Raw genomic sequence first — 23,629 nt, 5'->3', positions numbered from 1 at the left:
CTCAGTGTAGAAATCACACCTTTGACATACTAGAGACAGCTTCTGATGGTTCAAAGTGCGAAGAAATGAAAATGTTGTAGCCATTAACCATCACAAACAACCAAGGCAACAAAGAGGATTCATAGCCAACATATACCTTTATTCAGTGCTGCAGCTCCTTAATATCCATGAAGAACTGAATACGCCTTCTTTAGTCACTCAAAATACTCATTTAACTGTAGTAAATGCCCTGTAATGACCCAATCAAGATTGTATGCATCAAACATTTAGAGCATCTCCAACCGAAAATCTCATTTTTCATTCTAAAATACAGTGAAACTCAAAAAAGTTGTGATTCATCTCCAATCAAACTCTATTTTTCGGGCTTCTGCGAAGGTAACCGTCTTTCTCCTCTTTGGCTCGTTTCTTCGGCAAATCCGGTTGAGACAGAAAAATCGCATTGGTGAACAGTGCAACGTCAATATTAGTGTCGCACTGTTCACCCGCAAGCAAATGGCGGAAGATTTGGAGTTCCGCTGGAGCAACCGAACGATGCCATCAACATGTTTGGCGTTCAGTTGGAGATGCTCTTAGCCGGGACAGTAAATGCATTTTTTGCCACCATTTCATTTTCCATGCTTTTCACTAGTGCATGCTTATTGAACGTGCTCCATTTTCTGAAGCTTCGGATCCTGTAGAATGTATGCTGACTTTTAAAAGCAGAGCAGGGCACCAAAATCAGAGAACACATGAAACAGATCATACTATAACCAATGAATAAATAAATATGCGTGCAAACAATGGAAAAAATATAATATAGAGGGGCAAGACATGATTATACCTTTGTAGGTATTATATTAAATCCTTAAAGCATTTTAAAATTCTTACATCAAGCCCCATTCGCTCTATGTAATTGACTAATTATAGCCTTTCTTGTATGGAGATCTGGGAAAGATAGAGGACTACAGTGCCACTGCTTCTCACACACAAACGCAAGCGTATTTGGAATCCAATGAAGGATGAGGTTTTTTTTACTCTATAGTCATCCTTCTATCGCCAAAAAAAGAAGCCAGCAAGAAAGCGATCATTTGCTTCATGTTCTTTTGCTGGAAGAAGATTTGGTGAGCAAATCGACTCTCTTCTCTTTGGTCTTCTGTTTAAGAAATATTGCTGCAAATTTAATATTATTTTTGCCATTCTCCTCATTAGTTTCCCTAAAAAAGGAAATTATATATATATATATGTGATAAATATCCCATTTTGAACTAGATATATACTTGATAGTGGATTATTTATGCCTGCTGCTCAAGTCACTTTTGATAGAACAACATTAAACTACCATGTTTACGTCTCTGTGGTTATGTTCTTATTCTTTATCAGATTTTTATTGTTATATTTATTAGTCCTAGGTTAATAGGTTAATCCAGTTGCTGTTTGATGCTCTCAAAGAGAGTGATTTGAGTCTTCTGTCATAACAAATTGATATCAGAGCTTGACTGTACTTGAGAGATTGGCTCATCCAATGAATCAAAACTTCTTTCTAACATTATTAAATATGAATTTGAGAAAGACTCTTGGAACTGAAAATAAAGCATTAGCAAGTAAATGGATTAGTGACTAGTTTACCTAACTTTCTAATTTTGTAACTAATTAAAGACCATTCTATATCTCTAGTTTTTGTTTTTTAGATGATTCCTATCCAGAGATCCAACATACTAAAAGTAGAATGCTAATAAAATTTAATCAAAAGTAATGATTAATATTCTCCATGTCATTAAAGGCAACCGATTTTTGCAAATGTGCTAAACTAGGACAATTTGATCATTTATTTATAACAATAAACCGCACAAATTATAGCTTTTGAAATATAAAAGTTCACCTGGCACGCTGCTTGACTCCATTAGCTGATAAAATATGAAGCATCATCGCCCTTGTTTTCCCATCTGGTTCAAGTCCAATGCTCCGCATTTTTGTGTACATTTGTTTTGCTAGGAGAAACTTGTTCCGCAAACAAAATCCTTGAACAAGTGCATTATAGAGGGAAGCGTCTAACGGAATACACTGTTGTATTGAAGACAAGCTAAATCAGATGTTGGTTATATCTAAATAAAGGAGAACATAAACACATAATACAGAAATACAAACATAGATTCATGTATGATATCTAGAATTCAAGATTGTAAGTATATGAGGTTAAGATGCGGTTACTAGAGCCACTGTTTTTATATGAGGAAGGGTCATTACTCATTACAGTTCTTATTTTCCTTCTCCCTTTGGGAGAAAGAAGACCTCTCTTTGGTTGATTCTTGAGTCTTCTCCCTTCTTCCATGGTTTTTGCTTTTTTTTTACAATCACTATCTTACTAGCCTGTTTATGATTGTTAATTGGGAATAAGGAGAGTTTATTTGCAAGTTGAATATAAACTATTGAGGTGAGAGTTTTCACATCCAAAATAAACTCCCAAAGTGACAATCTAATATCAGTCTATGATGCACCGACACTTATCCTCAAAGAGCCGTGCAATGTCCAATACATATCCGACAAGACACGCATCCGACACGCATCCGACACGTGTCAGACACACCGAAAATGCCTCTGATTAAAAAAATATTAAATACAAATTGGACACGCGTGTCTGATGTCTTAAATATTTTATGAAAATATGTTTAAATATAATTTCTTGTATTTAAAATTTTATTTATTTAAAATATAAACTAATTTTTTTATTTCATGTCCACAACATCAAATCAATGGCCCGCACTCAATACTCGATTCATCGAATATTCTTATTTTCATTTCTCTTTGGCGGGTCGCAACTTTGGTTTCACGACATGCCCGATGTCATCTCAACATCGACGTTTGATGTCATTGCAACATCGACATTTCAAAATCATTTCAACATCAAAGTCTGACAATGTCTTGGCATTGATGCTCAACGCTAGTAATTTATACACCCACAACTTAACAATTTATCTTTGTCTGATGTCATCTTAGCATCAACAACCAACACCCTCTCAACATTGATGACAGTCGCGCCCTCTTGACATCAACGTCTAACACTTACTGCATAACATCGATGTATGACTGTCGACAACAATGTCATCTGTTCTCTCGATGCCTGATACACGACACCAATGCCCGACTCTCGAAATCCTAATATTAATCAATTTAAGCACATATTCTAGTTAAATAACTTATTATTTCTAATTATTTTTAATATTATATTCATTTAATTTGTATATACTATTTTTAAAATATAAAATTATAATACCATGTCCAACCCATGTCCGTGTCCTCTATTTTAAATAAATAATGTGTCCCGTGTCCATGTCATGCCATATCCATGTCACCGTATCCGTGTCAGTGCATCATAAATCGGAACTCAATGGTGTACTACATATTGCCCTTGGCACAAATTTCCCTCAAAACTATCTCAAAGTGTGTCACTCCTTCCACCAATCTTCTGCATACCCCCATCGAGTAGAACCCTCGATGGATCAGCAAGGCTCAAAATGTTAATTATGAAATCCCAAGGCTCAAAATATTACCTTTGGTAAAGATTTGATTAGCTTTTATACACGGAACAGTTCAAAAAATTCACAATACCTCCGAAATTTTTTCCAATTCTGTCCACAATGATCCCCAGATGCAAGCTCTTATTAGTGATAAGTATGTAAAAGTGTCAGGGGTTTGCTTCTGATCAATCATATGTTGATAGATTTGTAAAGCAATTTCAGGTTTCCTTGCAGTTTCACAAGCTCGGATGACATGATTATACGATACGGTAGACATCTGCATTCCACTTTTTTCCATCTCCCATAAGAGCTGCAGTGAACGTTCCCATAACCCAAGTCTCTGACATGACATCAAAGCTATATTATATAACTGGAAGTATGACTGAGAAACCGATAATGCTCTAAAATTCTCAAATAGTAGAAGCGCGTCAGCATATCGCTTACTCATATATAGAGCACTCAGCAAAGCACTCCATGTATAAACATCAGGTGTCAACCCAGAAAGTTTCATGAGTTCATAGACCTTAAAAGCAAGAGCATCTTCCCCAGCTTACCCAAGACAACTGATCACTGAATTATAGGTAATTACAGTAGGCTTTATGCCACTTTCCAGCATCTTTCTAAACATGATAAGAGCCAAAGCCCACTTTCCATCTTTAGTGCAGGAAGCAACAATTGCCTTCATAATGTCCTCATCTGGTACCAATCCTCTGGTAATCATTTCATGGTAAGCATCGAGAGCTAGTTCAAGGATACCACACTGCACAAATGCGCTGATCAATAATGAATAAGTGATCATAGTTCCACTCAAGTTATTCTCCTTGAATTTTCTCCACATCCTCTCCGTCTCAACCCAGTTTTTAGCTTTCCCATAGATTGATATCATTGTATTATATACAACTATATCAAAGACATGCTTCGATACTCCCTCATCTTCAAATGAACTGAACATTTCCATGGCTGTGTTGCAACCTTTAGCACCAGCAACAGCTTTGAGTACCAAACTGTAAGCATGTCCTGTAGGAAGCCCCTTCCTTCTCATCTTCTCGAAAACTACCAAGGCATCATCAATTGACCTATTACGGACAAGACAAGCCAGCAAAGAGTTACAAGCATGTGCACCGGTTCTAAGGCCAGCAACATCCATAGAGAGATATAACTCTAGTGCACTTCTGACCTTGTTAGATCTACTAAGGCTCAAAATTCTTTTGGACAATATCTCTTCATCCCTCTCCTCTAAAAAGTGTATCTTAAGTTCAGATATCTTGAATCTACCATGAAGGTTTGAAGAGGGCACACCATCAAGCTCGTCAGGTATCTGCGGTTTACCAAATCCATTAACACTAAATCCCTCATTTTCTTGTCTATCCAAAACCACCAATCCAGTTTCTACTTTGCCAGCAAAACAAGAATGAAAGCTGGATTGTGCAACAAGACCTCCCCTTAGCAGAGTAAAAGGCTCGAGTAGACTCCGAAAAGCACTGCCACGGATCATTGTCACTACTGGCAAACAATCTGTGCGAAAAGATTCGCGAAAACTCCGCGGTTTAATCGAACCAAAATTTTCCAAGTCCTTACAGAAACATCTTACAACATGGTTTATATTTTTCCTGCTCGACTTGCTTTCTCCAGGTAAACCACAAGATGAGGGGTATATTGCATAGAAAATTTGAAGCATCTCCGCCATGTCTACTGATCAAAATTCCTCTTTTTTTTATCTCTGTATGAAGAAAATTCAGAGTTTCAGAAGAGACAATTTAAGTAGAGAAGCATTCGAATTAGGAGGATGCTAAGACCACTGAGTAAAAAGAACAAACAGTTGTCCGGCATCAAAGGAAATGGCATCGAAGAGAGCTGATACCTGTAAATCCTTATCTGAATTGTCTTTAACTCACTTAATGGAAAGAAAGTTTTATCCTTCCATTGCCCGCTTCATCCGCGTGGAACCTAACTGGAAATTAAAGGCTCGATTGCCTCCCAGAAATCGCCCGGAGTGAAAGCCCTCAAGCAATTTATAGTAGGGAAATTTACATACAAAAACAAAAACAAAGCCCTTACTACTTTTGGGAAACTTCACTTTATACGCCACGCCATAGCAAATTAATATATATAACTGTTGTTTATTTTTTTTTTTTGTAAATGTTTGAAAGTTTTATTCAGTTGTTATTATAAGTTGTATTTTTCATATCATATATATTATTTTACTTTAATTATAATAATTTTCCTATGATTTTATGGGCAGCGTAGATATAAAAACAAGAAGTATTGAAATTTTTTAAGTAATTGATAAATGTTAGCATAAATGAATTTTTTATGACCGTTAGGAGTTTGTTTTGCAATGATTTCATCAGTCTTCTAGACATGTTAGATTATTTTATGAATATTTTTCAGAATGTTTAAATTCTTAAATTTGAAGATATAAAGAATTTATAAGAATTTTACTTGAACATTGAATATGATTACATTTATATTCTAAGATTATTTTATTATAAATATCCGTTTACATAAAGCTATATAATATTTCTCAATTCTTTTAAAAGAGAGCAAAAGAGAGAATTTTAGAAGAAAAAAGAGGAGAGAGGAGAGCTATGGTTTGGAGATTATAGAGTTATTTTTATCCGTCGGTCCAATTTAAAAATTTGTTTGTCTAAAAATAGGCTACTATTAACCTACCTTTGGTTTCAATAATTTTGTGTATTTTGTATTTTATGAATTTTAATTTAGTCAAAATTTATGAAAAATGTAATATCTCTTTTTTAGCAAAATTCAATCGTGTAATTTTTAGTATGTTATAATTTTAATTATTCTACATATATGAATAGGAATATATTGAGTTTTCATAGGTTTTTTTGCATTTTAGGAGAACTTTCTAATTTGAAAATTTTAGGTAAATAGAAAATTTTGATAAATAATTATAAAATTCTCTTCATATGAGTATATGACATGCAAAGTTGTTACAATTTATCTACTGTGATTATATGTATGTGAAAAATAGCACACTATGTTTTTTTATGAATATATATATATATATATGATACAGTTAAATGAACATTTAGTTAATATCACTTGTTTATTATATTATATATGCTGTGAAATATGTATGATTTCTTTGGTGTTAGCATGCAGGATTATATACAATAAAAACATAACTGATAGTTGGATGTCTTATCTTTTTTATAGTGATTACACTTGATAAATTACTTGACATGAAATAATTTGCATTAGATATATGCTATGATTGATAAATGTATCTAATAAGATAGATAAAATTGATACAAATGCATTTGAATAGAGAATGTTTTTACTGCAAATATTATCCAGACAAAAATCATAGATATCAATGTCAAAATTGTATGATAGAAATTTGTCATTTATGCGCTCAAAAAATAGGCTTTATAGGTTTAGAAAAATGTATCCCATAGGATTTAAATATTATAATCATTCACGGTTATTAAAAGGTTATTATATTAGCAGAAATAGTGCATTAGTTCTTTGTAAGTGTTTCAATAGTGATAAGCAATATTTTGTTGATGTTAATAGAACATTAGTCACATATAAATTTTTAAATAGTAACAAAATCTATGCATTTTGCCTTAACGAGCGTAAGAGTATTAGAATATATATATATATATATATATATATATATAATTTTAATAAGTAGTAAGGAGAAGAGTGGATTATTGATCAAAGTAGTTGCTTTTCAGTTTTCAATATGTCTGGCCGCATGATATATTATATTAGGTTTTATTTTATTTTAATATATTTTTTAGTTTTATTTTTCATAGTCAAGAGCTAGAAGATAGACTAATGTATATATTGATTGAACTCTTGACTATTATATATGAATTTTGAGAAATGAATGCAGTTGATTATTTTGATGAATATGATTTTTAGTTTCTTTCATTGAAGATTGTATTACTTAAAAAGAGATTAGTGGCACTAGTAGATTAATTAACCGATAAATAGATAATTCTTTCAAAATTAGACCCTTAGTGTTCCATAAGGTCCTCAAAACATCGTTGCATGCCTATGGTCTCTCAACCACTATCACTCGACTATGATTCTAGAATAATTATCACTCAATTATGGTTACCATGACACCATCACCCCAACAATTATCATTTGTCTCTTGACAATAATCTTCAAACCACCATTACATGACTATTGGAACTCCAATCATTATCGCTCACTACAGTCCTCCCACTATTATCACCCAACTATGATTCCCTAACCACAATCACTTGATCATAGTCCCTCAACCATTAGCTTGACTTGTATATTGACTAAGTCCCCTAAGCACTATCACCTAACTATAATCCCTCGACCATCGTTGCCCGACTTAAATTTCTCAACCATCATTGCCCAACCATTGTCACCCTATTATGGCCCCCTAACCAACATCACCTAAATACGACTCTCTGACCACCTTCATCTGACTACAACTATCTAACCACATTTATCTAAGTATAGTCCTTCAACTACTATCGTATAACTACGATCCTTCAAATACATCAACACTCCCTGACTTTGTTGCCAAACTAACATCAATGCTCGTTGTCAATAACAAGATATATTAACTCTATGATTTATGCTGAACTTCTTAGTCTTTTGTTTCTCCATCTCAACGAGAACGACCAAACATACAACAAATGATCCCTTGAACACATTTGCCAAGTCACATGGATCTTTCAACCTCTAACAATCATCACTCGACTATGGTTACCCAGCCTCCATCATCCAACTATGATTCCTTAACCACATTCATCCAAGGCTCTTTGAACATTTGTTTCCTAGCTACAATCTCCTAACCACCATTACATGACTACAGACCTCCAACCATTGTTGCTCACTACATTCCTCCCGCCATTATCACCTAATTATGCTTCCTGGCCACAATCAGTATACAATAGTCCCTCGACCACTAACTTGACTCATATCCCAACTAAGGTCCCCTAAGCACCATGACTCGACTATCATATCCCAACTACTATTGCCAACTTTAATTCCTCGACCATCGTCGTCGCCCAACCATTGTCACCCTATTATGATCCATTAACCAATGTCACCTATTATGACCCTCTAACTACCTTCATCTGATTATAATCATCTAACAATTATTATCTAACTATAATCCTCCGACCACCATCGTTTGACTATAATCTTTCTAGCTAGCAAAAATCTTTAAAATGAAAAATATTTAATAAAATTTTGAAAATACAATGTAATGGAAGAAACATAGAATTAAACATGAGTGTGGCAAAGCTAAAAAAAAATCAAAAAAAAAAAAAGTTAAATAAAGATCTAATTGACTTAAGTGGCTAAATAAAAACAAGAGAAAATGAGTAAAATGAACTTTAACTTTATGTATTTTATTTTATTTTATCTTTTGCAAAATGAGTAACATGCACTTCATAAGATGCTCAATCAACAATTAATTTGTACATTCACCATTGCATTTTATTTAAAATAAAATAAAAAATAACAATTATCCTATGCTATTATGGTCAAAACATAAATTTAGTTTTCTCATTAGACATTACAATATGAGCATTAGTCACACAAATGTAATGCACAGTAGCGAAATAAACATCCAGAACCTATTCATCTAAGAAATTCAAATTCTCTCCAATTATCATGATAATTAAAGAGTACAATTAATAGATTTTTATAGTTTAATTTATTTTGAAAAACTGTCATTAATTCTAATTATTTTTTAAACTATCCAAAATCATTAAAAAAAAAAAACTGTAATCTAATAATATTTTTTAAGAAGAATACTCAAATGGAAAAGGCATCCCTGTCTTCCCACCCTGCATCAAAGTAGAAACTTTCAGAACAAACAATCCCTCACTTTGCTTAACAAGCTTGCTCTCTCCTTATCATCATATCAGCTGCAGAATCCAAATAAGCTGCAGAAAACTCTCACTTTTTTGTTTTCTTCTTCTGCTCGAGCAGATAGCATTAATTCAAGAGTAGACTGTTGAGGACCTTGCTTTGCATCATAGGAATGGCCAATCTGCTCAAACAAATAAGGTATTTTATCTCAAATATTCAAATAGTACTTCCAACAAGTGCAGTAAATAGCTTTCCTTTGGATTAAATGATTTGTTTTGCCAGTATGTGTTATGGTCATATTAAGATTTAGGTTTCGTTTGAAACAGCTTTCGCAGAGCTTCCTAAAACGGCTTTTTAGTATAAAATTTTTGTATTAGAAAGCAACAAAAAAGCTGTCCCAAACGAAGCCTAAAGTGACTAAAATTATGTTTTGGAGAATTTAAGGTAAATCTTACTTAAACCCTGCCTACAATAGGTTACCAAGCATCCCCTTAGACTTGATGAGAACTTGCTATTCAACTATTTCTGTGAATTTCTTAGCCATGGTTGAGTAAATACTACTTGTCATCATAGGGTAAAGTTTTCTGATGAAAGCCAAGAAGATGCATACAATACTCAAGAAGGAAGGATACCACCCCAGAAGACTCTGCCCTTCAAGAAAGGTACTTATATAGATGAATACTCTCTTCTTCTATCTCATAATGCATCAAATGAGAAGTCAAATTTAGGATCTTTTATTTATTGATTATATTTTTTCATCCCAGAATCCTTTGTTATTAGATTTACGTAACAAATACAGTTCTTCTTAATCTGTTGATTATGGTCGGAGCTTTGACTATCAACTAAAAAATCTTGGGTTCGATGCTTGCCTAAATGACGTGTATATGTTTGTCTTATTTGACTTAAATGTCCCAAAAAAGATTTACATAACAAGCTACCATTCCTATCGATTCTCTTTTTTTCTTGAGTTTTAGGGCTTCACCATTTCTTTTGATTACATGTCAAGTTGAGAAATAGTTTGCAAAATCAAAAGAAAAAAATTGACATATTTGGAGTCGAGTGAACAAACTTACAAAGTTCAGAACTATTAAGCTTATAAAGGATCCAAATAGAGCATGCAAACTGTATACATTTTCTGTGCAGAGAGGAAAAAGGCAACTTCCTGGTTCCAACGACAGTTCTCCGACCAAAAGGGTGGGGAAGATGATTCTGTTGATCTTGATTTCGGAGCAGCGATTGCAGCTGCTGCATATGCTATCATGTTGGCCGAAGAAGGACTTCTGAGCAAGAAGAAGCCAATTGATGAGCTTGGAAGCTCCCTGACCAGGAGCAAAAGCAGAAGGGAGGATAGCATGAGCAGTTCAACAGAAAACAGAAAAATTTCCAGATGGTTCAGTGCCAAACAAGAAGATGATGAGCATGAAGGCAGAGTAGAAGGTCAGTTTTCATTCTGTTACTTTTATTTATTTTTTGCTATGCATACAAAAATATTGAACTATTGATACATACATATTAAGGTAATAACTTCAAGAGGAAGCCATCAACATTAACTGAAAGAATGAAGCAAGAATCTGCTGCAGATCTGAAGATGAAGGAAAAGGAAATGAATTCAGCCCCGAGAATTAAAAAGACCCCAACTTTTTCAGATAAGTACCTAAATGACACAGGCAGCAAGCCTTTTGAAAGTGAACGAGATAAGCAGAGTGCTCCATACTCCAAAAAGCCCATGCCTTCCTATTTTAGCAGTGGATTTCCTAATGGTGGTGGAACAGAGTCAACTAACGGGCGAAAAAGGGCATACCATTGGGAGCAAGCAACAATGGAGAAAATAAGAAAAAGGTAATTGAATAAAAACAGGTTATTGGGATATGTCATTAACAGATCAACTGTTTAAATACTTGGTTTTCTGCAATTTGTTCTTGATAACTAAAAGTGTCCTCGATGTACTTAAATTTCAGGCATGAAAAGATGAACAACACAATTTTGCAATGGGAGAACGAGAAGAAGGTGAAGGCTAAACGCCGAATGGAAAGAAAAGAGGTTTAACTTGATTTACAAACTAGATTTGATCTAAAATCACCTAACCTTTCCTTTCAGTTGATCTGCTAGTGTTCACTAACAAAGGAACAGACCCCAGAAATTTTCAAGAAAACCCAAAAAGGAAAACATAGAACATAGAAGGAATGCAACGACTAAGGCTTCGTTTGGGATGGCTTTCTTACTGCTTATTAAAATAGTTTTTTAGTATAAAAGTTAAAATTTGTGTACTCAAAAGCTGTTCTAAGAAGCAATAAAGAAGTCGTCCCAAACGAAACCTAAATCACACAAATAATACAGCAAGAATAAACCAGCAAAGTATAATAGATTGTCACTTGCACTGTTTGGAGAAGACAGGATATTTAAATTAATCTAACCATAACCAGCTATTAATATGAATTTGTTAATGCTTATAGACGGTTCACTTTAATATACTTACTATTTTTATAAACAAGTTAAACCGAGCTTAAGTATTATTCATGTTGTGTGCTGTTAGTTTTCCTCCCTTACAAACTTCATGTCAGGTCCATGTTTTGACAGCGAAAGCTGATATGATACTTTATAAGAACAAAACGGAAGGCTAGAAGACTAATGCTTCGTTTGGAATAGCTTTTTTATTGCTTTCTAAAATAATTTTTTAGTCTTTGTACTAAAAAGCTGCTTTAGAAAGCAATAAGAAAGAGTCCCAAATAAATCCTAAGAAAAACCTCAAGCCCTCAATTCTATAAGCCTTTTATCTTCATAGATTAGTTCTCCGTCCATTTATAATATTAGGAAAGAGAACGAAATTTCCTTAGAAAATCAGAATATTAAAAAAGATTGACCACATTAACTACAATATCAAGTTATTAACTTCAAATAATGTAATAGTTTAATTTTACCTTAGCTAGAAGATTTTATTTGCTAACTGCGTATTAAAAATGGACATTTCAGAGGAAATTGGAAATGAAGCGCACTAAAATATTACAAGAATTCCGGGAAGAGATGAAAAGGATTGACATGATTGCTTCAGGAGCAAGAGCAGTGGCAGATGATGAGAAACGAAGGGCTGAATTGAAGGCAAAGGAGAAAGCAAAGAAGATGCAAGCAACTGTGAAAGTCCGCCGTAAATGTTTCTGTTTCTGAAGCTCAACAGAATGTAGTGAATTCCTCAAGCAAATAATAATTCATTTATATGAACACAACAATGGTTTTTTTTTTTTAATGTTTCATTGTAAAAATAAGAATCTGAATGCAACAAACAATGCTAGAAAAGTAGTATGTTTAAGGACTGTATATTCATTAACCTGCAAAAAAAAAAAAGAACTGTATTTTGCAAACTGACATATTAAGGATTTGTTTGAGACAATTGCAGCGTTTTATAAAGTTTGTTATAAAATTGTTTTTAAGGAAAGTAAGTTGACTGCTCTAATTGAAAAAAGCAGCTTTCGACCAAAGAAATTTATTAAAAGCAATCAAAAAGCAACAATAAATTCATAGCCAAATGGATTTATGATTACTATCTAAAAAGCAAAGCAAAGAAAAAACTGCCTCAAACAGACACTAACTTAGTAAGCCCAAAAATACTGAAGTCATGACATTCAACTATCCGCTGCAACTACTATGTTCGAAAGAAGAAGGATGAATAATGGCCGAGCCAGAGTTTTTTTTGTGAGGACACAAATTATAGATGGTTAAAATGTCTTCAATCTTTTTCATCCAAACATAGGTCTGACATTGATGGTTTTTATTTATTTATTTTGTTAGAGTTAGTATTATGAAAAGATAAATTAAATAACAAATGCATTTTAATTTACTTGAATATAATATTATAATTTTAAAAAATAAATTTTAAATGAAACATTTAATTTCATCTTATCAAAATATGAATTTTGTTTACATAAAAATATAAATAAAGGTTGTAGCCCTTAATTAGTAAATAGTTTTTATAAGTTTGCAAAATTGCCTTTAAAACTCCAGCATCAAATAAAAAAAAAGGGCTGATTAGAACTATGATAAATAATAAATCCATAAGGTTAGTTAGTTAACTGTAGCAAGTGAGCTCAATATGGCAAATCATTACCTGAACTTTGAGGAACAAAAATCTTAAGCATTGATGCATGGTTGCTTAAGTTTGCAATTACACTGTAGGTGGCTCATGGCTATTGTTCCAATTCTTTCTTCTTGACTTGCCATCGTACGCTAGGATGCTAATACTTGGATATTGGGACAATTCAGAACTAGCTTGCATGCAAAACCATGCCTTAGCTACTTAATGCATAATATATGTTCAATGTTGTAGAGCCTTTTAAAATCATCTATCATTGAAGACGGCAATTATAATTTGTAATTTAAGAGAGAGAGAGAATGAAATAAAGAATCAATTCATTAATAAAAGTTCAAATGACCAATACGTCCAAATAATAAGAATTCTTATACAGGTCAACATAAATATAAACAGAACAAAAAAAAGAAAGAAACTACCCAACTCTCATAAAATATAAACATAATAAACTACTACAAATATAATTTTAATATTAAAAACAATCTACTGTTGGTAACCATACTCCTGAGTAGGGGTTCCACCAAATACGCTGACAAGACCTGCAGAAAAAGACAACGAGTGAGATCAAGATAAAGTAACTCATATCAAAACATAAGCAGCAAAGTAATGAAGAAAGTAGTATGAATAACCAATGGGTGGAAGTAACAACCTAAAGTCACTAATTTAAAGTAATAATGACATATGTCATATTTCCTACAATAGAAATCTAATATGCTAGTGTCATTAATGTATGTGACAAACTACTTCCAATCTAAATTTTTTAATGCCCGTAAATGCAATTATACTAGTTATCATTATATCTCAAAATGACCTACAACCATTTATTATTTCCAATTCATATTTACTTACATATAAGCATGTATATCTATTGTCAGTTCATCATATACACATACCAGGAAAGTAAACATCACCCAAAGAAATCCAATGATTTTTGTAGAGTCGTCACTTTGGGGGCCCGTCAACCCCGACTAGCCAAAAACCAATAGAGTTATACCGACATACAACTAAATCATATAGTACAAGTAATGTTACGAATACACAATGTGTTATATAACTCAATATGACAATCACAATTTATATAACCAACATGATATATAACATGAGTATCATATACTGCAATAAATAAAAGTAATCTAATTTTGCCAAGAATATATTTATTGCATTCAAATAAGAGCATGCATGTAGATACAAAAATTTATATACATTAGGTTTTACAACAATAAATCAAGAATATTCTTTTTATGAAATTTGCTAATTCATTATGAGCAACATCGAAGATTTACTACATGATGATTTCAACGTGAGCCATAATAAGATCCCTGACATGCACAATACTAACAAATATTGGAAATAGAACTGAGAACTTAAATAATTATAAAAGAATTCTAATACAAATATCACGGATTAAACCCCTAATTATTAATGGTACGATTACACTAAAATAAACAACAGTTACTTACCTTTAGGTGAGTGATACAAAATTTCAATCCTATATGATATTCATCCGACAATGGCAATGACTCGAATGTCATATAAGAAATAAAATTCTAATATAATGATCAATAACTAATGCTTAAAAAAATATAAGGTTTGCTATTTTAAACTTAATAACCTCCATGCAAAGTTATTATTCAAGCCTAATTGATTTGGATTAAAATCCTAAATAATTTGAATCTATTAAGACAAAAGGAAAAATATAAAGCATATAAATTTTAATAAATTTAACTAATCAAAATCTTACTCAATTCAATCTATCAAAATATATAAGTTAATCATCATTACCAAATTCTTTAATTGACAAGGAAAATGATAAAGAGAAAACTTACATTAGAAGAAGGCGAGAAATATACTTCTTGCAAATGAGGATTGCTCGTTTGATGTCGGCAATTGAAGGAGATGGAAGACTGAAAACTTTCTCTAACGGTGGCTATGAGAGGGAGAATACAATGGCTACGAGAGAGAGAGAGAGAGAGGGAGAGGATAGGGAGGTTTGAGGCTACTGTTTGAGAGAAAGGAACAAAGAGGAAGAAACAGAAAGAGATTCGATAGCTACTGCAAAAGAGGAGGATCAAATTTGATGCCCAGATGCCCTGGGCCTCTAATTTGCCTATATAGCGAGAGGGAGGCAACAAGGTGGGAGAATTCGTCGAATAGTAAAAGAAATCACGAGATGGAGATCGGTCGATCGCGGGATGAGGCGAACGGTCGGATGGCTCTGGTCTTGCGCAAAGTGGATCGTGACTACCCAGTCGGTTTTCTTGTGCGAAGAGGGGAGTGGAGGAGTGGCCTGGTTTGCTCGAGTTTGTAGTTATGTGGCATGGTTTGCTCGAGTTTTAAAGTTGAGAATGATGCTAGAGTAAAGAGAGACGAGAAGAGGATAGAAGAAAAGAGAGATATGTACTAATTCTTCTCAATTTTCATAGTGAATTTCTTGATGCGGTGTGACTCCATGATTTTTTTCTCGTTTTTGAATTTTTTCACGTTAAATCTTAGTGTTTTTTTTTTTTTTGCTGCACTATTCTTTCTTGTTTATGTTCTCTATGTGATGTGGTGCAGCTTAAACTTAGAAGTTAGAACCTGTGCAGGTTCTACAGACACACTCGGTTTTCCAGCAGGACCACTTACACGTTCTTTTGTTCCCTTTTTCAATATTTGCAAAAGTACACAACTCATCTTAGCCTGGTGGTTGAGAGCTTAGGCTTCCAACTAAAAGGTCTTGTGTTTGAGTCTTTCTGTATGCATTGTGTGCGTTAGTTTGCCTTAAATGGCCTAAATGTCCAAAAAAAATTGCAAAAATAGTATTACCTGGTCACTACTTTCTGTTAGCTATCATTAATAATGTTTTCTTTTATACGTTAAGTCATATACATATAGGCTGTAAGAGGAGGAGGAGAACACAATAGAATATACACTACTTTTCCCTGTTCAATTGCCTTGTCTTCAGTTTTCTGTGCAGGTCTTCAGTTGCAGCGATCGAGCGGAGTTCTTCCTGCCAAGTTTCCACACCACTATGTGTTTTACTTCCCCAACACATTTGAATGGCCCGTCAGAAGAGCAGGTTTTGTTTATCGCATCTTGCATAAACTTCACCATACTGATAATTCATAATTCAGATTTCACAATGAACAAGGATAACTTACTTACACCATACCACACGATTTACATTTCATAACCAAGAAGGATTGTACAAGTTCTCTATGAAAATTCGAAGCAAATTAATAAAAATAATATGAACAAGCCTTCCCAGACCATTGCGTTATACAGTTCCACTCTTATTTGCTACAAATGAGAGCTGTTTTTACAGTATGCTTAGCATTAAGTAGTAGTACCGCCAAGCAGCTTAGCACAGGAATGCGACTAATGGCACGTCATAGCAGTGATGCTGATTTGGCTTCCTGGAGCGAAATGACGGTCTCGAAAGCGCCCACCAAGGCTTTCACCTTACTCTTCCTGGTTTCAACAAGCTTGCTTGCTGTTTCCTCAATTACATGATTGAAAAGAGCTCGAATCTCCTTCTTTCCCTGTGCATCTTCATACTTAAACATGCCAACTTTAGATTCTAGATTGGCTTTCTTCAACATGACAGCATGAGCTTCTGACTTATGTTCATTGGAGTCTCCTATGTCTCTCCTCCTCCTGAAGCTTCTCTTCGCAACTTCACCAATGGGATTCTCACCAAGGACTCTCCCTCTCCTGAATTTAAGCCTTCTAGGACCAACACTGTCAGCTGTTCGGAGTTCAATCACTTTGCCCCTCTTAAATTTCAACTTATAAGGAGAGGAAGAGCTGCCATCTGATTGCTGAACAGCTGGAGTTCTTCTTGCCGGTCTCTTGTCTTCTTCTTTGGAAGAAATACGTTTAAATTTCCTCAGGTTTTGTCCTTTTGAATGTTCACTAGCTTCACCAACAGCAGAATTAGAAGCATGTCCGTCAAGTACCTTGCTTAATTTATCATGAGGTTCCAGACCTTTGCCATATTTTTTTGGTTCAACAACTTTCAATATTTTCTCATTGAAATCACCATTATCATCTTTTGTTTTACCAGATTTCTTCAGTATTACATGCCTTCTGGATTTTCTTGCCTTCAAGCTCACACTACTATGGTCAGGTATAGTAGAAGAAATATAAGTCCCTTGAGGCTTCAATAACTTCGTCTCCCAATCTTCAGGCATCTCATTAGTTTTTAGGCATTTTTCCTCCCGATTCATCCTACCATTTATGCTTCTAGAAGTATTCAATTGAGGTATTGACATCATCATTGGAGTCCTCACATTCAAATATATTGCAGGAGTAACAGAACCACTTGTCTTTCTGGAAGGAAATGAAGCATTTTGATTATTACTTTGAAGCTTAGGAGATGCAGATTGTTTCCTACTAACTATCTTCTTTGGTTTGATCACTTCGAGTGCTGTCGATGTAGTTGGTTCCTTCGGGTTTGACAGAACCTTCTCCTCAGAGATATTTGTGTTTCTTCTTGAATCAGCTTCGGTGGAAGCTGACGAGTTCTTCAGTTTGACAATGTTGCTTTTTACATGAGTGGGTTTCAACATTGATGAAGCATTCGGTTTATTTACCTTTCCCTTGTTCTTGCTACGATTCAAAAATCTCGCATGAATTATTTCATCATCCGGAAGTTCTGGGAGATTCACTTGTGGGGAAATTTCAATGCTTTTACTTCCAAGTAAAAGAGCTCCTGAGTCGACATTGATATTGTTCTCAGTTTCTTGTGGAGAAATTTCATTGCTTTTACTTCTACCAAGTAAAAGAACCCCCGAGTCGACATTGACATTGTTCTCAGTTTCTTGTAGGCAAATTTCATTGCTTTTACTTCCAAGTAAAAGAACCCCTGAGTCGACATTGTTGACATTGTTCTCAGTTTCTTGTAGGGAAATTTCATTGCTTTTACTTGCAGGTAAAAGAGCCACCGAGTCGACATTAATATTGTTCTCAGTTTCTTGTCCGGAAATTTCAGAGCTTTTACTTTCAAGTAAAAGAACCCCCGAGTCGACATTGTTATTGTTCTCAGTTTCAATAATCTCCGTGAACTGTAGCAGAGCTTTCTCGTCTTCTTCAACTTGTGCTCGAATATTCTGCTCTGAAACTCTAGGAAGAATCTCCTTCTCTAAAGATTCCTTGCTTCCACCAGGTGGTGAGTGAGCCTCTGAAGCAACGTTGATGGACCCAATTTCCTTACCTAATGATGATCCAGCATGCTGCTTCCAGTCTTCTGTAAGAATGAACTGCGGAGAAGATATAGCTCTTTGATGTTTGAACAAGGGAGTCAAAATATCAGTTTTTACAGAGTTATCAGATATCCCAACTTCATTTGGTTGAATATTTAGCTCCAAGGCTTTGGTTGTATCAGAAGGCTTCATCTTTATCACCTTTTTTTTCGTTTTATGGATGGCAGGTTGACCTCTCAGAAGATCTTCCACAGTTTCTAAAGCAAATCTATTTGCCATGAACCTTCTGAAAGTGAGACGTTTTTCATCACGTTCAGGCTCATGCTTCCCCCCATACTTGCATAAATTATGACATGAATCCGTCGGTTCTCTGAGATACCGAGAGCGGACATAGCCAAAACTATTTGAACGGGACATTGCATGACTACATTTTGTCTTTGCCCCATCTTTTGAGGCGCTTATTTCTTTTTCCACGAATGCTTTTTCCATTGGAGAAAGAATAGGCTTAGAACTTCATTAGTAGGGGTGAAGGATTCCAACAGAAAGATAACTTGAGCCCTGCAATGCCAAAGAAAGCACACCTGTAAGATTAGCAGAATGGGAGCATATTGTAATAGTATATGACTATCATTCGAACTAAAAAGAACAGGCAAGAAGACAATGGAAACCTAACAGGACAATCCTCCATTAATAATGGTTTAGATCAAAACAAGGAGATATTCAAGGAGGAAAAACAGTTCTGGCATGTAGAGTTCTCATCTGCTTTCATTTGATTAGAGTAAGCTGAAGTTAACATTACATGAAGTACTCCAGAGATTGAAGGAAGAAGAAGAATTCATAAAGCCAGCCGAAAATAGATGGGACAAAGCTAATAATGATGATCAACTTTCACTGGACGGATTAAAGCCTATAAGATCTATACAAGCAAAATATGTCGAGGTCAACAGAAGCAAAATACAAGAGTCCTGCGGTTCTTTAGGCATCCACATATGGAATTTTTCAACATATTGAAAGCATTTAAATGGCTTCCAAATCATACTGAATTATTGATATTATACTAATTTGAGAAGAAAAGATGATTCTGAAAAGAATGCTTCAGCTCCTCTTCCATTAAGCACTAGCTGACAGACCTAGCCTGCATACTCTGTGGAATTGCCGCCACCTTCTCTGCTTTAGCAGCACCTCTTTCTCACTTTATGTAACTAACTAGGGTAGTTTAGTCTTTTACATATCTACCTGCTATGTGTATATACACTAGTTTATTCTACAGTAAAGTCATGAGAGAATGCTTTACCATATTCTGTTTCCACTTTCTACTCTTTTCACTGTTTCATCCGTTTGATGAAATGCACGGTGGTGCTCAATCTCTCGGTTTTCACATGATATCAGAACCAATTGCCTAACGGCTCTTCTTCTCTACTTCAATGGGAGACTCAACAGCTGCTTTCGCCCCATCCACACCGCAGGCATTGACGACCGACACACCAACTCCCATCGATGTCTAAGTCCCTCCTACCCTTAAATTTCTACTCTAATATCATTATCCCACATGACTATCCACTATTCAGAAGTTTTTTGCTGCTAACAACTTCTCCTGCTATCTTGACGGTAGTCAACCATGTCCACCCAAATAGTAAATACTCATAGCCACCGGCCAACTTACACTCAACCCTCAATTTTCTTCATGGATTCTTGTCGACCAAAATCTTTCGGTCGCTCTATTCTCCACACTATCTTCATCTATTCTTCCATACATTCTAAACCTCGACATTCTGCGCCAATTTGGAAGACCCTTGAACGCCTGTTTTTCTCTACCAATATGTCTCGTGTTGTTCAATTGAAGAACGAGTTCCACTCGTTACCTATGCACAACAAATCGATGACTGAGTATTTGGCTTCGGTTAAGACCTTGGTGGACAATATAACTACTGTCAGCGGATCAGGGGACAATGAAGACATCTTGCTTTATATTTTAAATGGTCTTCCTCCTTATAAGTCATTCAAAACAGCAATCGGAACCTCTCTCCAACCAATTAACTTGGATGAACTATACTCTCAACTTCGCAGTGAAGAGGTAAATTAAGCTACTGATGCTGTCAAGGAGCTATCGTTTTCCTCTGCTACTTCTCCACCTGACTCAACGTTCGCTCTCCTATCCACTCAAGGTTATGGTCAAACTCATTTCTCCTACAATAGTGGACGTGGTCGAGCCCCTCCTTTTAGCAACAATCGTTCCTCCAGGCAACCCCATTTCGATGGAGACTGTCAAATTTGCGAGAAACACGGACATTCCGCACTTACTTATTGGCATAGAGGCAACTTTCAGTACATTCCCCCGACCTCCTCGACCAACGCCGCTCTTCTAGCTAACTCCGATCCTGCCCCTTGGTACTTAGATAGCGGTGCTACCACCCACCTTACGCCAGACACTCTCCCACTACAACAACCTTATGCTGGCAAGGATCAAGTGCTTGTTGCCAATAGTGCTCTTCTTCCCATACAATACTTCGGTAACGGTTTGCTACCAGCACCTACTCGAAAGCTCTCCCTCAATCCTCTACTAAATGTTCCTAAACTAACCCACCGCCTGCTCTCCATATCTAAACTTATCAATGATAACCACTGCTCTATTCTATTTGACAACTCTGGCTATCATGCTAAGGATCGGATGACCAATCGCACTCTTCTCCAAGATCCATGCCATAATGGCCTATATCCAGTACCGGTCCAACCATCTCCCACATCCATTCTTGTCGCCACAGCTACCATTGAGGCTTCCTCTCTAGCTCCTACATGGCACCCATGCTTAGGACATCCCAATTCAAATGTACTTGTTGTTTATCGAAGTCCTTTCCTAATTTATGTATTCTTGTCTCTCATAGCTTTTGTAATTACCGTGAATTAGCTAAAAGTCACAGTCTTCTCTTCTCTCATTCTCAACATGTACTTAGTCGTCTCCATTAGAATTAATTCATGTTGATGTTTGGGGACCTTCCCATATCTTCTCTTATGATGGTTTTCGTTATTACTTGCTTTTGATAGATGATTCCACACGCTACTCTTGACTATTTGTCCTCAAACAAAAATTTGATGTTCCCCAAACCATTATCCATTTTAAAAATATAATTGAAAAACAATTAATTTACCTATTTGAACCCTTTGAACTGATGGAGGAGGCGAATTTCTCAAGAATATCTTACGCTCGTTCCTATCCCATAACGGCATCACACATTAGTATACTTGCCCTCACACTCCCCAACAAAACGGCACTGCCAAAAGAAAACATCGCCATCTCTTAGATACGACTCGCACATTGCTTATTGATGCCCGTCTTCCATCTCAATTTTGGACCGAAGCAGTACATACAACAGCTTACCTCATAAACCGTCTTCCCTCATTAACCACCTCCTCTAAATCTCCATATGACTCTACAGCAAAATAGGACTTTTGCAATGCATTCTTAACAAAGCTTACTTGTGTTGATTCTAGGATTGATAATTTCAGTCAAACCATCCTAAACTAATCACAATGACCATAGGCTAAGCTCTGCAGGAAGAGCACGTGAATCTTAAAGATAGTTAGTATTAAATGCTTTTTGATAATATGTAAAAAAAAACAGTGGATTACTGTCGCCTGATGAACCCTAATACCAAGAAGTAATGTACAAATGAAACAAATTATATGCCTAGCTGAAACTAAACCTGCAAACTCTGGAATCAATCCATAACCACTGCGACAAAGCAAGCCATGATCACTTACAGAGCGCTTTTGATAAAGGCATTTTTATCTATTATATTGAGAAAATATGAAGAACTTCAATTTTCTTAAATTCAAACTTTCAATAGAGGAATACGAAAATGCTTAGAGGCTGATGAGCTGCCTTCGAAGAAGGGATAAAAAACAAACACATTAAGAAAACACACAAGATCAAATCATCATCTTCCAGAAGTAATTACTATTAAGAGCGAAAATTACTTAATCAAAAGAAGCCGATAGCCTTCTAGAAAAGTTCTCACAAATGAAAATGACAGGAACTGCCAAGATTATCACTTGAAATCCATTAAACACCATAAACCAAACCCTCAAGATCTACCCTTCCCAAGATTTCAAAAGGAAAGCATCGCTCAATCGAAACCCGATTCATTCCAAGAACAGACGCAAGATCAAAAACCAGCCTTTAGCATCAAAAGATCATACCTTTCCTAAACCATTGAAAAAAGCACAACCACATGTCGAGATCCACGCAATGAAATCATTAACTCACACCGATTCCAGAAAATAGGCAAGGGATAAATAATAGTCAAGGTGACGCCTTTCGGACGATTCCCTTAACGAGAAAGTGAAGAAATGGGTGTTCATTTGAGGACCCCAAACAGTGTACAAGACAAGGCCCAGCCTCCTCCACCATCTCCACCTTCTTCTTCCCCTTCTCTTGCAGAACGTGCAAGCAACGAAGGAGCCCTTTATTTTCTTGGAATGGCCGAATTTGTGCCAGAGTTTTGAGAAAGGAGGCTAACGGAGAGCGCGAGAAATGGAGGGGAAAGTAACGGTTCGGACTTCATAAGATCCATGAAATGGTTAGGACTTCGGTTGGTTAGCTGCCAATGATTTTGATCCGCCAACGCTTCTTGCCCGAACTTTGTCTCTGTTCGGTCCAAAATTAACTACGGTTGTTCTCATCTCCTTCTCATGGCGTGTATGGTTTGGACACCGTTTTACGACCCAGCTTTAGAACCTTACGGATGGAGAGGAGGTGGAGGGTGCCGTTGTGGGGGAAGCTTTTATATTGTCAAGGGGTTGGAATGATGGAAACACGGAATTAAGAGGACTTTTTGGTTGGCAGGTTATCATTAGCTTAATTTAGTAGTAATTACGAATGTTTTTTGTTTTAAAAATATTTAAAGCAATAAATAATTTTAAAATATTGAATAATAAATATTAAAAAAATGATAAAAAGGAAGTGTGGTCTTTCGCTTTTTGCCAAGCTTCATGATTATTATCAATTTTGATCAACTTAGAATTGGTTTGAAATATTT

The 23,629-nt window shown here is 35.4% G+C and overlaps 3 protein-coding genes across 4 annotated transcripts; 1 reads left to right on the top strand and 2 right to left on the bottom strand.

The window, feature by feature from the left end:
- Window positions 1-1,012: 1,012 nt before the first annotated feature.
- LOC110098124 (pentatricopeptide repeat-containing protein At3g29290) lies at window positions 1,013-5,550 on the bottom strand. The gene is given in 4 exon segments (XM_028696770.1): window positions 1,013-1,132; window positions 1,859-2,040; window positions 3,586-5,214; window positions 5,356-5,550. Coding segments are annotated over 3 exon segments (1,881 nt in total). The 5' UTR covers window positions 5,182-5,214; window positions 5,356-5,550; the 3' UTR covers window positions 1,013-1,029.
- A 4,894-nt stretch (window positions 5,551-10,444) lies between these two features.
- Window positions 10,445-12,569, top strand: LOC110098131 (remorin 1.4-like). The gene is made up of 4 exons (XM_028696783.1): window positions 10,445-10,766; window positions 10,847-11,168; window positions 11,288-11,369; window positions 12,300-12,569. Exons 1-4 carry the CDS (start codon window positions 10,445-10,447, stop codon window positions 12,489-12,491), a joined length of 918 nt encoding a protein of 305 aa, XP_028552616.1. The 3' UTR covers window positions 12,492-12,569.
- A 3,977-nt stretch (window positions 12,570-16,546) lies between these two features.
- LOC110098130 lies at window positions 16,547-23,314 on the bottom strand. 2 transcript variants are annotated; one of them, XM_020824858.2, is made up of 2 exons: window positions 22,791-23,314; window positions 16,547-19,151 (listed from the first exon to the last, which is right to left on the bottom strand). In XM_020824858.2, the coding sequence occupies exon 2, from the start codon at window positions 19,080-19,082 to the stop codon at window positions 16,779-16,781; it is 2,304 nt and encodes a 767-aa protein (XP_020680517.1). In that variant the 5' UTR covers window positions 19,083-19,151; window positions 22,791-23,314; the 3' UTR covers window positions 16,547-16,778. The 2 variants fall into 2 exon arrangements, with proteins under 2 accessions (XP_020680517.1, XP_028552602.1); XM_028696769.1 differs by lacking the exon at window positions 22,791-23,314 and adding an exon at window positions 22,569-22,708.
- Between the last annotated feature and the right edge of the window lie 315 nt (window positions 23,315-23,629).

The sequence above is a fragment of the Dendrobium catenatum genome, unplaced genomic scaffold, assembly GCF_001605985.2.
Source record: "Dendrobium catenatum unplaced genomic scaffold, ASM160598v2 fragScaff_scaffold_842, whole genome shotgun sequence".
Classification (NCBI taxonomy): domain Eukaryota; kingdom Viridiplantae; phylum Streptophyta; class Magnoliopsida; order Asparagales; family Orchidaceae; genus Dendrobium; species Dendrobium catenatum.
Note: the sequence above shows the minus strand (reverse complement) of the source record. Positions and strands in the feature narration are given on the sequence as shown.